The sequence below is a fragment of the Rhinoderma darwinii genome, chromosome 4 (assembly GCF_050947455.1).
Source record: "Rhinoderma darwinii isolate aRhiDar2 chromosome 4, aRhiDar2.hap1, whole genome shotgun sequence".
NCBI classification, from domain to species: Eukaryota; Metazoa; Chordata; class Amphibia; order Anura; family Rhinodermatidae; genus Rhinoderma; species Rhinoderma darwinii.
Window position 1 is genome coordinate 348,540,814 of NC_134690.1, and position 16,629 is coordinate 348,557,442.

Here is a 16,629-nt window from a genome sequence, read left to right on the forward strand (position 1 = left end):
GTGTTAAACCGATCCCATAGCTGAATTCTCTTTAGGAGACGGTACTGGCGTTTGCTGGACTTTCTTGGGCGCCATGAACCCTTCTTCACAGCAATTGAACCCTCTCTCCTTGAAGTTCTTGATGATCCGATAAATGGTTGATTTAGGGGCAATCTTACAAGCAGTAATGTCCTTGCCTGTCCTTGCCTGTAAAACCCTTTTGATGCAAAGCAATGACGACTGCTATGTTTCCTTGAAGGTAACCATGGTTAACAGAAGATAATGATTTCAAGCACCCCCCCTCCCCTTTTAAAGCAGCCAGTTTTGCTTTTATATTTCAATCAGCATGATAGAGTGATATCTGTTGCCTTTTCCTCATAAACACTTTCATTAGGCCCCCAAACCGCCATGACAACTATCAGCACCCTGTGATCACGTTGCGGGCTGAGTGGGGGGGGGGGGTGATGGGCTGTCGAAGGGGGCTGCCTCACTCTTTCTAACGCCTTAGATGTTGCGATTGAACACAACCTAAAAGGAGTTAAATGGGCGTAAGCAAAGTGATCTATGATTCCGTCCGTTGCAGTGAGGCATCAGCTGTATTACACAGTCGACACCCGCTAAGTATGGAACGTGCTCAGCCCGTAAGCCCGCTCCATACTTCACCTTAACGGCTACCACGTACATGTAAGTGGTATGTTCTTAAGGGGTTAAATTAGTCTCCATATATCCGCTGTGTCTCCTCAATGAGAGCCTATACCGCTACAATTTAAGTACAGAGATTGCACGGCCGAGGCCAGGCATAGCAAATATTTCTTTCCCCCGGATCTTGCTGCAAATCTGTGGCAAAATCCACGTTACAGTCTGCATTTCAAAGGGGGAAATCTGCAGTGAAAAAGCGACAGCATTTCTGCAACCAAAAGTCAAAGTCAATACTCTGAATTCTGCGCTGATTTTTCCCGCTATGTGTGGATGAGATTTTGATTATCGCACCTACATGTCTTATGGTATGTTCCCACAGGCAGGATACGCTGCAGAATTTCCACAGCATTTACAGTAGCTGCATAGTGGATGAGATTTTTGCAAATCTCAGCCGCATACTGCGGAAAAAAAAAGGGCAGAAAATTTGGCCGGAAAGTGTTTAGCGGAGCGGCTTTCAAATCCGTAGTATGTCAATGTATGCTGCATATTCTGTGAGGAGATTCTGCGTGTTTGGCCCATAGGCTAGAATAGGGAACATAACTTGTGTATTTTGGTGCAGAATTTGAGTTTTGTTTCGATTTGTACAGCGTTTTATGTAACGAAACACCGCTGGTAACCCACAGGTGCACATAAAGTTTGCTATAATCAATACTTCACAATATATCTGCCAGTAATACCGCTGCGGAACATCTGCAATGATTTCCGCAGCTACATTGTGTTTCCGCAGTAATATGCCAGAAAAACCGCACTATTTGCTGCAGATTTCTGTGACTGATTTACCTTTTGGTTTTTAGAGATTCACTGCAGATTTTCAGTTTCAGAAAATCTGTAGTGTATCCGGCCTGAGGGAACATATCCTTATACTGTCACGGATTTTTTTAGTGCTCACATTTGAACTAGTTTTTTGGCACAGGTTTCCGCCAACAAACAACCGAAGCCGCTTGCGGGAAAAAGAAGCAACATGCTCTTTCTTCAGGCGTTTATGTCTCTGACCACCTATTGACATCAATGGGAGGCAGAGAAAGCGTTTTTCGCTGCATTTTTTGCCTGCGGCGCTCAATGGCCGCGGCCGAAAAACGCAGCAAACAGCGTGCAGGCAGGTCAAAATCCGCCAGATTCTTCCGCCTGCAAAAAACTCCATATGAACAGGGCCTAACTCTAAAGAGTGCCATTTGTTGTGGCCATTTTAAGTGGCCCTCAGATTAAAAAAAGAAAAGAAAGTTGTGCGCTATAGTATAAAGTAGTAGTGTAGTATAGAGGAGTAGTAGTATAGTATAAAGTAGTAGTGTAGTATAGATTAGTGGTGTAATATAGAGTAGTAGTAGAGTATACTATTAGAACGGTATATAGTAGTAGTGCAGTATAGAGTAGTAGTACAGTATATAGTAGTGGTGTACAATAGAGTAGTAGCACAGTATACTATTAGAACTGTATGTAGTAGTGGTGTAGTATAGTAGTAGTGCTGTGTAATACAGTATGGAGTAGTACAGTATAGAGTAGTGGTACAGTATAGTTGTAGTGTAGTAGAGAGTAGTGGTACAGTACAGTATGGAGTAGTAGTAGTAGTACAGGATAGTAGTGGTACAGTGTAGTATAGAAGTGGTGTATGGAGTATTAGTACAGTATAGAGTAGTGGCACAGTATAGTAGTGGTGTGGTATGGAGTAGTGGTACAGTATAGTAGTGTAGTATAGTATAGAGGAGTGGTACAGCATAGTAGTAGTGTAGTAGAGAGGAGTAGTAGTACAGTATAGGAGTAGTAGTACAGTATAGGAGTAGTAGTACAGTATAGGAGTAGTGGTGGTACAGTATGGAGTAGTGGTGTAGTATGGAGTAGTAGTGTAGTATAGTAGTAGTACAGTATAGTAGTGGTGTAGTGTAGTATAGGAGTAGTAGTACAGTATAGTAGCGGTGTAGTATGGAGTAGTAGTACAGTATAGTAGTGGTGTAGTATGGAGTAGTAGTACAGTATGGCGTAGTGGTGTAGTAGTAGTGTAGTATGGAGTAGTAGTACAGTATGGCGTAGTGGTGTAGTAGTAGTAGTAGTGTAGTATCGGAGAGTAGTACAGTATAGTGGTACAGTATGGAGTAGTACAGTATGGAGAAGTGGTACAGTGTAGTAGTGTAGTATGGAGTAGTCGTACAGTATAGTAGTCGTACAGTATAGAGTAGTAGTGTAGTATAGTGGTATAGTATGGAGTAGTAGTACAGTATTGTAGTAGTAGTAGTGTAGTATGGAGTAGTAGTACAGTATAGTAGTAGTACAGTATGGAGTAGTAGTACGGTGTAGTAGTAGTGTAGTATGGAGTAGTGGTACAGTATAGTAGTAGTACAGTATAGTAGGTGTAGTATGGAGTAGTAGTACAGTATAGTAGTAGTAGTGTAGTATGGATTAATAGTACAGTATAGCAATAGTACAGTATGGAGTAGTAGTAGTAGTATAGTATTAGTAGTGTAGTGTGGAGTAGTGGTGCAGTATAGTAGTAGTACAGTATGGAGTAGTAGTCATACAGTATAGTAGAAGTACAGTATGGAGTAGTAGTACAGTATAGTCGTAGTAGTGTAGTATGGAGTAGTGGTGCAGTATAGTAGTAGTGTAGTATGGAGTAGTAGTACAGTGTAGTAGTAGTAGTACTACTACAGTATGGAGTAGTAGTACAGTATAGTAGTACTAGTGTAGTATGGAGTAGTAGTACAGTATAGTAGTAGTTTAGTATGGGTACAGTATAGTAGTAGTACAGTATGGAGTAGAAGTACAGTATAGTAGTACAACATGGAGTAGTAGTACAGAGTAGTGGTGCAGTATAGTAGTAGTGTAGTATGGAGTAGTAGTACAGTATAGTAGTAGTGTAGTATGGAGTAGTGGTATAGTAGTAGTACAGTATGGAGTAGTGGTACAGTGTAGTAGTAGTGTAGTATGGAAGAGTGGTACAGTATACTAGTAGTGTAGTATGGAGTAGTAGTACAGTATAGTAGTAGTAGTGTAGTATGGAGTAGTGGTATAGTAGTAGTACAGTATGGAGTAGTAGTACAGTATAGTAGTAGTAGTGTAGTATGGAGTAGTGGTGCAGTATAGTAGTAGTGTAGTATGGAGTAGTAGTACAGTATAGTAGTAGTGTAGTATGGAGGAGTGGTACAGTATAGTAGTAGTGTAGTATGGAGTAGTAGTACAGTATAGTAGTAGTGTAGTATGGAGTAGTAGTACAGTATAGTAGTAGTGTAGTATGGAGGAGTGGTACAGTATAGTAGTGGTGTAGTATGGAGTAGTAGTACAGTATAGTAGTAGTAGTAGTGTAGTATGGAGTAGTGGTGCAGTATAGTAGTAGTGTAGTATGGAGTAGTAGTACAGTATAGTAGTAGTGTAGTATGGAGTAGTGGTGCAGTATAGTAGTAGTGTAGTATGGAGTAGTGGTACAGTATAGTAGTAGTGCAGTATGGAGTAGTGGTACAGTATAGTAGTAGTAGTAGTAGTAGTGTAGTATGGAGGAGTGGTACAGTATAGTAGTAGTGTAGTATCGAGTAGTAGTACAGTATAGTAGTAGTGGTACAGTATGGAGTAGTAGTACAGTATGGAGTAGTGGTACAGTATAGTAGTAGTGTAGTATGGAGGAGTGGTACAGTATAGTAGTAGTGTAGTATGGAGTAGTGGTACAGTATAGTAGTAGTACAGTATGGAGTAGTGGTACAGTATAGTAGGTGTAGTATGGAGTAGTAGTACAGTATAGTAGTAGTAGTGTAGTATGGAGTAGTGGTACAGTATAGTAGTAGTACAGTATGGAGTAGTAGTACAGTATAGTAGTAGTAGTGTAGTATGGAGTAGTGGTGCAGTATAGTAGTAGTTTAGTATGGAGTAGTAGTACTACAGTATAGTAGTAGTACAGTATGGAGTAGTTGTATAGTAGTAGTAGTGTAGTAGTATGGAGTAGTAGTACAGTATAGTAGTAGTACAGTATGGAGTAGTAGTACAGTATAGTAGTAGTAGTGTAGTATGGAGTAGTGGTGCAGTATAGTAGTAGTAGTAGTGTAGTATGGAGTAGTGGTACAGTATAGTAGTGTAGTATGGAGAAGTGGTACAGTATAGTAGTAGTGTAGTATGGAGTAGTAGTACAGTATAGTAGTAGTAGTACAGTATGGAGTAGTGGTACAGTATAGTAGTAGTAGTGTATGGAGGAGTAGTACAGTATGTAGTAGTGTAGTATGGAGTAGTAGTACAGTATAGTAGTAGTACAGTATGGAGTAGTAGTACAGTATAGTAGTAGTACAGTATGGAGTAGTAGTAGTACAGTATAGTAGTAGTACAGTATGGAGTAGTAGTACAGTATAGTAGTAGTATAGTATGGAGGAGTGGTACAGTATAGTAGTAGTGTAGTATGGAGTAGTGGTACAGTATAGTAGTAGTGTAGTATGGAGTAGTGGTACAGTATAGTAGTAGTGCAGTATGGAGTAGTGGTACAGTATAGTAGTAGTGTAGTATGGAGGAGTGGTACAGTATAGTAGTAGTGTAGTATCGAGTAGTAGTACAGTATAGTAGTAGTGTAGTATCGAGTAGTAGTACAGTATAGTAGTAGTGGTACAGTATGGAGTAGTAGTACAGTATGTAGTAGTGGTACAGTATAGTAGTAGTGTAGTATGGAGGAGTGGTACAGTATAGTAGTAGTGTAGTATGGAGTAGTGGTACAGTATAGTAGTAGTACAGTATGGAGTAGTGGTACAGTATAGTAGGTGTAGTATGGAGTAGTAGTACAGTATAGTAGTAGTAGTGTAGTATGGAGTAGTGGCACAGTATAGTAGTAGTACAGTATGGAGTAGTAGTACAGTATAGTAGTAGTAGTAGTGTAGTATGGAGTAGTGGTGCAGTATAGTAGTAGTTTAGTATGGAGTAGTAGTACTACAGTATAGTAGTAGTACAGTATGGAGTAGTTGTATAGTAGTAGTAGTGTAGTAGTATGGAGGAGTGGTATAGTGTAGTATGGAGTAGTAGTACAGTATGGAGTAGTAGTACAGTATAGTAGTAGTAGTGTAGTATGGAGTAGTGGTACAGTATAGTAGTAGTAGTAGTGTAGTATGGAGAAGTGGTACAGTATAGTAGTAGTGTAGTATGGAGTAGTGGTACAGTATAGTAGTAGTATAGTATGGAGGAGTGGTACAGTATAGTAGTAGTGTAGTATGGAGTAGTGGTACAGTATAGTAGTAGTGCAGTATGGAGTAGTGGTACAGTATAGTAGTAGTAGTGTAGTATGGAGGAGTGGTACAGTATAGTAGTAGTGTAGTATCGAGTAGTAGTACAGTATAGTAGTAGTGTAGTATCGAGTAGTAGTACAGTATAGTAGTAGTGGTACAGTATGGAGTAGTAGTACAGTATGGAGTAGTGGTACAGTATAGTAGTAGTAGTGTATGGAGGAGTAGTACAGTATGTAGTAGTGTAGTATGGAGTAGTAGTATAGTAGTAGTACAGTATGGAGTAGTAGTACAGTATAGTAGTAGTACAGTATAGTAGTAGTAGTGTAGTATGGAGTAGTGGTACAGTGTAGTAGTAGTAGTGTAGTATGGAGTAGTGGTACAGTATAGTAGTAGTGTAGTATGGAGGAGTGGTACAGTATAGTAGTAGTGTAGTATGGAGTAGTAGTACAGTATAGTAGTAGTACAGTATGGAGTAGTGGTAGAATATAGTAGTAGTAGTATGGAGGAGTGGTACAGTATAGTAGTAGTGTAGTATGGAGTAGTGGTACAGTATGGAGTAGTGGTACAGTGTAGTAGTGCAGTATAGTAGTAGTACAGTATGGAGTAGTGGTATAGTAGTAGTGTAGTATGGAGGAGTGGTACAGTATAGTAGTAGTGTAGTATGGAGTAGTAGTACAGTATAGTAGTAGTAGTACAGTATGGAGTAGTGGTACAGTATAGTAGTAGTGTAGTATGGAGTAGTAGTACAGTATAGTAGTAGTACAGTATGGAGTAGTGGTACAGTATAGTAGTAGTAGTGTATGGAGGAGTAGTACAGTATGTAGTAGTGTAGTATGGAGTAGTAGTACAGTATAGTAGTAGTACAGTATGGAGTAGTAGTACAGTATAGTAGTAGTACAGTATGGAGTAGTAGTACAGTATAGTAGTAGTAGTAGTGTAGTATGGAGTAGTGGTACAGTATAGTAGTAGTAGTAGTGTAGTATGGAGTAGTGGTACAGTATAGTAGTAGTAGTGTAGTATGGAGGAGTGGTACAGTATAGTAGTAGTGTAGTATGGAGTAGTAGTACAGTATAGTAGTAGTACAGTATGGAGTAGTGGTAGAATATAGTAGTAGTATGGAGGAGTGGTACAGTATAGTAGTAGTGTAGTATGGAGTAGTGGTACAGTATAGTAGTAGTACAGTATGGAGTAGTGGTACAGTGTAGTAGTGCAGTATAGTAGTAGTACAGTATGGAGTAGTGGTGTAGTAGTAGTAGTGTAGTATGGAGGAGTGGTACAGTATAGTAGTAGTGTAGTATGGAGTAGTAGTACAGTATAGTAGTAGTACAGTATGGAGTAGTGGTACAATATAGTAGTAGTATGGAGGAGTGGTACAGTATAGTAGTAGTGTAGTATGGAGTAGTAGTACAGTATGGAGTAGTGGTACAGTGTAGTAGTAGTAGTAGTGTAGTATGGAGGAGTGGTACAGTGTAGTAGTACAGTATAGTAGTAGTACAGTATAGTAGTAGTACAGTATGGAGTAGTGGTACAATATAGTAGTAGTATGGAGGAGTGGTACAGTATAGTAGTAGTGTAGTATGGAGTAGTAGTACAGTATAGTAGTAGTACAGTATGGAGTAGTGGTACAGTATAGTAGTAGTAGTGTAGTATGGAGGAGTGGTACAGTATAGTAGTAGTGTAGTATGGAGTAGTAGTACAGTATAGTAGTAGTAGTAGTACAGTATGGAGTAGTGGTACAGTATAGTAGTAGTAGTAGTAGTGTAGTATGGAGGAGTGGTACAGTATAGTAGTAGTGTAGTATGGAGTAGTAGTACAGTATAGTAGTAGTACAGTATGGAGTAGTGGTACAATATAGTAGTAGTATGGTGGAGTGGTACAGTATAGTAGTAGTGTAGTATAGTAGTAGTAGTACAGTATAGTAGTAGTAGTACAGTATGGAGTAGTGGTACAGTATAGTAGTAGTAGTATGGAGTAGTGGTGTAGTAGTATGGAGTAGTGGTACAGTATAGTAGTAGTAGTGTAGTAGTAGTAGTACAGTATGGAGTAGTGGTACAGTATAGTAGTAGTAGTGTAGTATGGAGGAGTGGTACAGTATAGTAGTGTAGTATGGAGGAGTGGTACAGTATAGTAGTAGTGTAGTATGGAGTAGTAGTACAGTATGTAGTAGTACAGTATACATTATATACTCCCATCCTCCATCATACTGTGTGCATGTTCTGTCACACACACTGAGCTGACAGTAGAGGCGGACCTGGGGACCTGGTAACCAGGCAGTCTCCCCCGTGTGATTGGGCGGCTGGAGGTCACGGTGGTGGTGGAGGAGGCGGCGGCTCCTGTGTGTGGAGGGAGCTGAGAACACAACAACAGCAGCAGCCTGTACTCTCCGCGGTGTCCCTGATGTGCACATCGTAGCTCCGCTGCAGCATCCTGCCGTAGCCCCCGCCTGCCCAGGAATGAGAAAGAGAGCCGAGCCTGCGGCCCGGGAGCATGACAGCTTCGGTGCTGCTCCACTGGACAGGGAGTGCCGCCTGAAGAACCTGAGGATACCGGGGAGCAAGGCGACAAAGGGGCATTATCCACAGGACTCGGACTGCGACAGCAAGGGCATGAAGAGGTTCAGCAGGTACGGAGGGCTCCCCCGCATACACATGCGTCATGTATTCCGCGAAGGTGAATGGCACTGTATTGCAGCAATCCATTGCAGTGCCACCTCTATTCCTTACTATGGCACCTGCACAGGGTTAGGACACTGGCGAGTATTGGGGGGGGGGGTTCATGTGGTGTGTGAGGAGCATGCCGCGCAATAAGCCCCTATACTGTAGTTCGTGTATGCTCCCAATGTCAGAGCTATTGTATAAAAGTCACAGGACATCTCCAAGTGAGACTAGTATGTGCACCATGTAATGACACACGTGAGCCCCCCAATCTTAGGGCTCGTTCACACTTTGCGTTGGAATGTGCTTTAATCTCATACGTTTTTCTTACTGCAGTCAAAAATATTTTTTAATTCTGTTCACATCAGTCGGCACATCACTATGTGGTGTCTCCATTTGACTGTGAGTTTTTGTGCCGTTTTTTGCCCCCAAATGTCTTCACTGGGTACTTGGAAAAAGTGTGAAGATTTTTTTTTAAAGAGAAAAAAGGCTGAGTGCAGTAAAAACTGCAAATATTTATCATGGTTTTTCATGCAGTAATGGTGCTCTGTCCAAAATTTTGTCCTACTTTTGATGACATTTTTGGCTAGAAATCTTCTGCCGTAAATTTGTTGATCGGCGCTCTATTGCTCCTCTCACACAGAGCTATGGATGGGGACGAGCGGTCGTTACTCCGATCGTTCATCCCTATACATTATAATCATGTCGGCAGCGCGTCTCTGTTTACACAGGGAGATGTGCTGCCCTATATGGATAGTATTTAACTTTTTTAAAACGATACCACCAGCAGATTATTTGGCGATTGCTCGTTCATCTGCTGATCGCGGCCTTTTTTACACAGGGCAATTATCGGCAACGAGCGCTATATGAATGCCCGTCTGCACGTTAATCGCCCAGTGTAAAACCCCACTTACTCCACATGAACACTTTTTGCGGCAAGTTCGCAGCGCAATACAGTACCAGCAAAGTAAATGAGATTACAAGTAATCTGTTCTACATGTTTATGAAATTTTCTGCACCAAAAATTTACCTGCGAGGCTTATTTCAAATCTGTAGCATGTCAATTTATCTTGCGTTTCCAACTCAGAATTGTATCTGACAAGATTCTAAAAAAAAAACTCACCAAAATCAGCAGCATAAAAACTGCACCTGTCCCCGCATCAAAATGTTAAAATAGCCAAAGTGCGGATCTTTATCCTGCGGAATTACCTATGTTTACCTTCGGTTTTGATGCAGATTTTCCGCATTGGAATACACGTGTGAATGTAGCCTTAATCTGTTGATGTCTATTTATCGAATCTGCCGCTAGCGCGTGTTGTGTGAATGCTGACGCTAGCGCGTGTTGTGTGAATGCTGACGCTAGCGCGTGTTGTGTGAATGCTGACGCTAGCGCGTGTTGTGTGGATGCTGACGCTAGCGCGTGTTGTGTGGATGCTGACGCTAGCGCGTGTTGTGTGGATGCTGACGCTAGCGCGTGTTGTGTGGATGCTAGCGCGTGTTGTGTGGATGCTAGCGCGTGTTGTGTGGATGCTAGCGCGTGTTGTGTGGATGCTAGCGCGTGTTGTGTGGATGCTAGCGCGTGTTGTGTGGATGCTAGCGCGTGTTGTGTGGATGCTAGCGCGTGTTGTGTGGATGCTGACGCCAGCGCGTGTTGTGTGGATGCTGACGCCAGCGCGTGTTGTGTGGATGCTGACGCCAGCGCGTGTTGTGTGGATGCTGACGCCAGCGCGTGTTGTGTGGATGCTGACGCCAGCGCGTGTTGTGTGGATGCTGACGCCAGCGCGTGTTGTGTGGACGCCGGCGCGTGTTGTTTGGATGCCGGCGCGTGTTGTGTGGATGCCGGCGCGTGTTGTGTGAATGCTAGCGCGTGTTGTGTGGATGCTGACGCCAGCGCGTGTTGTGTGGATGCTGACGCCAGCGCGTGTTGTGTGGACGCCGACGCCAGCGCGTGTTGTGTGGATGCTGACGCCAGCGTGTGTTGTGTGGATGCTGACGCTAGTGCACCACATCCTGTATGTGAATGCTGACGCGAGTGCTGCGCGTTGCGTGAATGCTGCCGCTAGTGCATGTTGTATGAATCATTGCATTTGAGGTTGGTATTTGAGTACAATGTCACAACCATTGCAGCACATTCTATGAAACCATTCCTTGTATATTTTTACATGTGTATCATGCCACACGTCCAAGATAAAATGGCGGGTGACTTTGATATATATGATGTATTACATGCAAAATATCTCACCTTCCCCGTTAAATGACAGTTACACATATGTTAGAGCTGTTCTTTGTGGATCTAAATCATAAATATGGTGCACATTAAGGGGGAATTTTTTATTAGTTATAGACTTTTTAACACCATTTCGTTTTATGGGACAAGTTCTTTATTTTCCGCTATTATGCTTTGTGTGCTGCATTTTGTGGCTAACAGTAAATAAGCTGAGACTGCAGAATCCCCCTCCATTCACTGACGCTGCAGAAGGGAATAAAACAGGCCCGAGTCATCGAAAAAACTTCTCTTCCTGGACCCTATAGCTACATCAAGGCCTGTGTATGCTCAGTAGGTCACCTGATAGTTTTACGCATAGCAGTTTGTTTTACAAATATTGTGATATTTTATATACCTCTACTCATCACCTTGTAAAGCTCTTGTGATCAGATGTATCTTTGTGCTTTCATAAGGGTCATGAAATTCTGAGGTGACCTCTAATATTCTTAATACTAGGTTCATTATTCATTATAAGTCACACCTCTGCTGCTGCAGAACCTCATTTTGAAGTGGATGCAGGAGCTTCACGTCAACCGCTGATTGAATAACGTGATCTAATTTCTTATCCAAAACCAGGTTCTGCAGCAACTGAGGTGTGCATTACAGTGCCAGCTGCAGTGTGCACCCCGATACTGTGCCAGCCACAAAGCACCCAGCCACAGCAGGCCATCTATTAGAAGGTATCAAGATTTTGTTATAAAATCTTTTTTCCAATTAACTGACCCTACCTTTCTATTTTTAGAGCATTACAGGTTTTGACCCCTCCACATCCTATAGGGGTGTGAGGATAGAATGGTGTCTCCACATCTGTTGAGTACAGTTGCTTGGTTTAGGATATGTGTGATTGGGTTATTTTGGGGGAACCATGGTTAACCGATAACTTGGTATAAATATGTACATACATACGTACGTTATATGAGAATATATCTAGAACTACACACGCATTTAGCTACTAGCAGACATACTGTGACATTTGTGTACCCAAACGCTCCTACACAGGAAAGGCCCTCCGGCGATCGAGTGATCACTGGGACAGAAACCTGATGACGTAGTACCACATCCTGTACACAGATCACTGGGGGTTATTTGTCACTAGTACTTCCCCAGGGACGGGTTTGATACTATGTAAAAGTGGTCAATGATTCGATGACATATATTTTCTTTTAAAGGGAACCTGTCATCTAGATCTGACACCCCCCCCCCCCCCAAACCAAGTAAATAGTCTGAAAGTGTTTAAAGAAGCATGTGACTACATCCCCAATCATGTCTAAAGGAGTTCCTGTATTTCTACAATGTGTTTTCGAAGTTTTCCCGCACTGAATGGTAATCGGTCCAGCGTTCTGACGGTTAACCACACATAGTCTTGTATGATTGACACCCTGCCTACTACAGATGAAATCCAGCGCATGCCCGTTCATTGTACTATCCGGCAGGATCAGGCCCACATGTCCCTTCACTGTGGGACTAGCAGGTTAGCGGCGTTACAGTGTCGCTTGATGTCCTCTGCTCAGATCCCATCCACCGCGGGGTTTGCGGCAAGATTTGGAGGACGTGGAAGGGCGGCACTTGTTAATCCTCGGCATGGTTACAGAATGGACAGAGGGCCCCTGATGACTTTGAATAGTTCATATACATAGCAGGTGGGAAAGCTTTAATGGTGAATTATACAGGTACATTGATGATTTTACAAAAATAAAAAAAACGCGTATACTATTTAGGGCAACTACTGCTGAAAGGTACTGCCGTTTTATGGGGTAAATGCTGATGACAGGTTCCCTTTAAATATTGACCATGACAAATGTTTCTAATACAAGAAGTTGTTATGAAGCAAACTCTAGTTCTACACCAGCCCTGACCTGTCATTCTCGTTCACCACTTCTATATGGCAAAAATTCTGTCATTATTTATTAACAAATAAGTTGTATACCTTATACTTACAAGCCACACCCCAATAAACCCTCCCTCCCCCCCTCCCCCCCCAAACTATTAGATATGTTTTTGTCTGAAGCTATGTCTGGCTAACTGAATACACATAAGATAGTTTGTGGATCCTCATTCCCAATGTTGCCGGTATGTTCAGTCTTGTAGGTGATGCTTTATTGGTCCAATGCGAATCTTTAGCGCTTTAGGTGGCATTTGGATAGTGCAGTGTGTTCAGGATTTGTATGGGTTCTGTGTGAAAAAGGTCCCAAATACATAACAATAATAGTCTATATTCACACTGCAGTATGTCTACCCTTAACCCCTTCAGGACTGAGCCTGTTTTGGCCTTCAGGACGAAGCCGATTTTTCAAATCTGACGTGTCACTTTATGTGGTAATAACTCCGGAATGCTTTTACCTATCCAAGCGATTTTGAGATTGTTTTCTCGTGACATATTGTACTTTATGTTAGTGAAAAAATTTGGTTGATAAATTCAATATTTATTTGTAAAAAACACCAAGATTTGGAGAAAATTTGCAAAAATTAGCATTTTTCTCAATTTAAATGTATCTGCTTGTGAAACAGATAGTAATACCACACAAAATAGTCACTAGTTAACATCACCCATATGTCTACTTTATGTTTGCATCGTTTTTTGAACATTGTTTTATTTTTCTAGGACGTTACAAGACTTAGAACTTTAGCAGCGATTTCTCATATTTTCAAGAAAATGTCAAAAGGTGATTTTTACAAGGACCAGTTCAGTTCTGAAGTGGCTTTGAGGACCTTATATATTAGAAAGTCCCCATAAATCACCCCATTTTGAAAACTGGACCCCTCAAAGTATTCAAAACAGCATTCAGAAAGTGTATTAACCCTTTAGGCATTTCACAGGAATTAAAGCAAAGTAGAGGTGAAAGTTACAAATTTCATTTTTTTTTTACAAAATTCATTTGTAATAAAAAATTTTCTATACCACAGGAGGTTTTACCCGAGAAATTTAACTTATTATTTATTGCCCAGATTCTGCAGTTTTTAGAAATACCCCACATGTGGCCCTAGTGCGGTCATGGACTGAAACACCGGCCTCAGAAGCAAAGGAGCACCTAGTGGATTTTGGGGCCTCCTTTTTTTTAGCATATATTTTAGGTACCATGTCAGGTTTGAAGAGGTCTTGTGGGGCCAAAACAATAAAGACCCCCAAAAGTGACCTCATTTTGGAAACTACACCCCTCAGGGAATTTATCTAGGGGTATAATTAGCATTTTGAACCCACAGTTTTTTTTGCTAAATTTATTTGAATTAGTTTGTGAAGGTGAAAATCTACTTTTTTTTCTAAAAAAACGTAGAAATTTGTAATTTTTTCAAGGAATAAAAGAGAAAAAACACCCCAACATATGTAAAGCAATTTCTCCTGATTATAGCAATACCCCATATGTGGTAATAAACTGCTGTTTGGACCCACAGCAGGACTCAGAAGGGAAGGAGCACCATTTGGATTTTGAAATTCTGATTTTGCTGGTATAGTTTTCAGTGCCATGTCGCGTTTGAATTGCACTGGAGGGAACAAAATAGTGGAATCCCCCGGAAAGTGACCCCATTTTGGAAACTACACTCATCAAGGAATTTTTCTAGGGGTAAAGTTAGCATTTTGACCACACGGTTGTTTTGCTGAATTCATTGGAATTATTCTGTAAAGGTAAAAATCGACTTTTTTTCTGAAAAAAGGTAGCCATTTTTTATTTTTACAAGGAATAAAGGCGAAAAAGCACCCAAACATTTCTAAAACCATTTCTCCCGATTACGTAAATACGCCATATGTGGTAATAAAGTGCTGTTTGGACCCACAGCGGGGCTTAGAAGGCAAGGAGCGCTATTTGGCTTTGGGAGCTCAAATTTAGCTGAAATGGTTTTTGGGTGCCATGTCGCATTTGCAAAGCCCCCGAGAGGCCAAAACAGTGGAAACCCACCAAAAGTGGAAATTACACCACTTAAAGAATCTATCTAGGGGTATAGTGGGCATTTAGACCCCACAAGTCTTTTGCAGGATTTATTAGAATTGGGCCACGAAAATGAATATCAACATTTCTTCCACTAAAATGTTGCATTTTTTTCAATTTTACAAAGGATAAAGGGGGTAAAAGCTGCCCAACATTTGTAAAGCAATTTCTCCCGAGTACGGCTATACCCCACGTGTGGTCATAAATGGTTTTTCATTAGAAAGTAATTAACCCTTTCTGGACTGATCCATTTTTTTCTTTTCCTTTTTAGTTTTTTCCTCCCCGCGTTCGAAGAGCCACAACTTTTTTATTTTTCAGTCAATAGAGCGGTATGAGGGCTTATTTATTGAGGGACGAGCGGTCGTTTTTATTGGTACCATTTTTTGGTACATACAACTGTTTGAGCACTTTTTATTACATTTTTAGCTAGAGCGAAGGTGACCAAAAAAACAGCGATTTTGCCGTTTTAAATTCTTTATTTTTCACGTGAGACGCTCCATACATCACCCCCCACACTAAGACATGCTATGTTGTGGTGCGCGAAGGGGTTAATGCGCAGCGCATGGTGCGGAGTGAAAATTAAAATTTTCCACTCATATGCCACTTTAGTGCACTATATGTTATGCCCAGTTTGTGCCACTGAAGACAAATACCTCATAAAATATTAACCGGGTTCTCCCGGGTATGGCGATGCCATATCTGTGGACGTAAACTGGTGTTTGGGCACACTGCAGGGCTCAGAAGGGAGGGAGCGTCATTTGGCTTTTGGGGCGCAGATGTAGCTTGGTAGTTGTTCTGTTTGGGGTTTTACTGGTGTTTCAGTTTGTAATGTGGGGGCATATGTAATCTGTGCGGGGTACATCAGGGTACATGTTATCTGTGCGGAGTACATCAGGGTACATGTTATCTGTGCGGGGTACATCAGGGTATAATAAGAGGGTATAATAATGCAGTAAATACATAATAATCCGCAGATATGTGACCGGTGTCGCACTGGTAAATGGCGCCCAATCTTATCTGCTTTTGGAACACTCCGCACATTTTGCATCGCCATATTCTGAGAGCCAGAACGGTTTTATTTTTTCTCCACCGGAGCTGTGTGAGGGTTTATTCTTTGCGGGACAATCTGTAGTTTTCATTGGTACCATTTTGGGGTACTAGAATTTTTTTTGATCACGTTTTATTCCATTTTTTGGCAAGCAAGGTGACCAAAAACCATCAATTCTGACAATGTTTTTTATTTGTTTTTTTATGGCCTTCACCCTGGGCTATAAATGACCATTATACTTTATTCTGCGGGTCGATACGATTACAGCGATACCAGATGTATATAATTTTGTTATGTTTTGCAGCGTTTGTGCAATAAAATCACTTATTTATAAAATAAATACATTTTTGTGTCACCCTATTCTGAGAGCCATAACGTTTTTATTTTTCAGTCAAAAAAGCGATGTAAGGGCTTGTTTTTTGCGGGACGGGATGTAGTTTGTATTGGTACCATTTTGGCGTACGTGCGACTTTTTGATCACTTTTTATTGTATATTTTGGGAGGGTTGGTAACCCAAAAATTGTGATTCGGGCACTGTTTTTTGTTTATTTTTTTTGCGGTGTTCACCGTGCGGGAAAAATAATATTACAGTTTTATAGTTGGGGTCGTTACGAACGCGGCGATACCAAATATGTGTACTTTTTTTAACGTGTTAATTTTTTTCCTATAATAAAAGACTTAGGCGGGATTCACACGACCGGGTCGGGTCCGAGCCCGAGTGCCGGCCGGTAAAATCGGCCATTCTGCCCGGCCGGTTTGCATAAAGTTATGCATCCGTGCCGGGCCGGGCAGATCCGGACAGTGACATCAGCGGCAGCTCCTGAAGGGGAATCCCCATGTGTTCGGGGATTCCGCTTCAGGAGTTTCCCCTGATGTCACT

The 16,629-nt window shown here is 41.5% G+C and overlaps 1 protein-coding gene across 3 annotated transcripts in view; it reads left to right on the forward strand.

The window, feature by feature from the left end:
- The window catches only part of ABHD12 (abhydrolase domain containing 12, lysophospholipase), a 142,361-nt gene that overhangs the window by 48,713 nt on the left and 77,019 nt on the right, over positions 1-16,629 (forward strand). Inside the window, exon 1 of one of the 3 annotated variants that reach the window (XM_075862917.1) lies at positions 8,147-8,481. The exons of the other annotated variants lie outside the window; for them this stretch is intronic. Within the exon in view, the coding sequence (XP_075719032.1) occupies positions 8,312-8,481 (170 nt within the window). The 5' untranslated portion in view covers positions 8,147-8,311. Of the gene's footprint in view, positions 1-8,146; positions 8,482-16,629 lie in introns of those variants that run through there. 3 annotated transcript variants of the gene reach the window in all.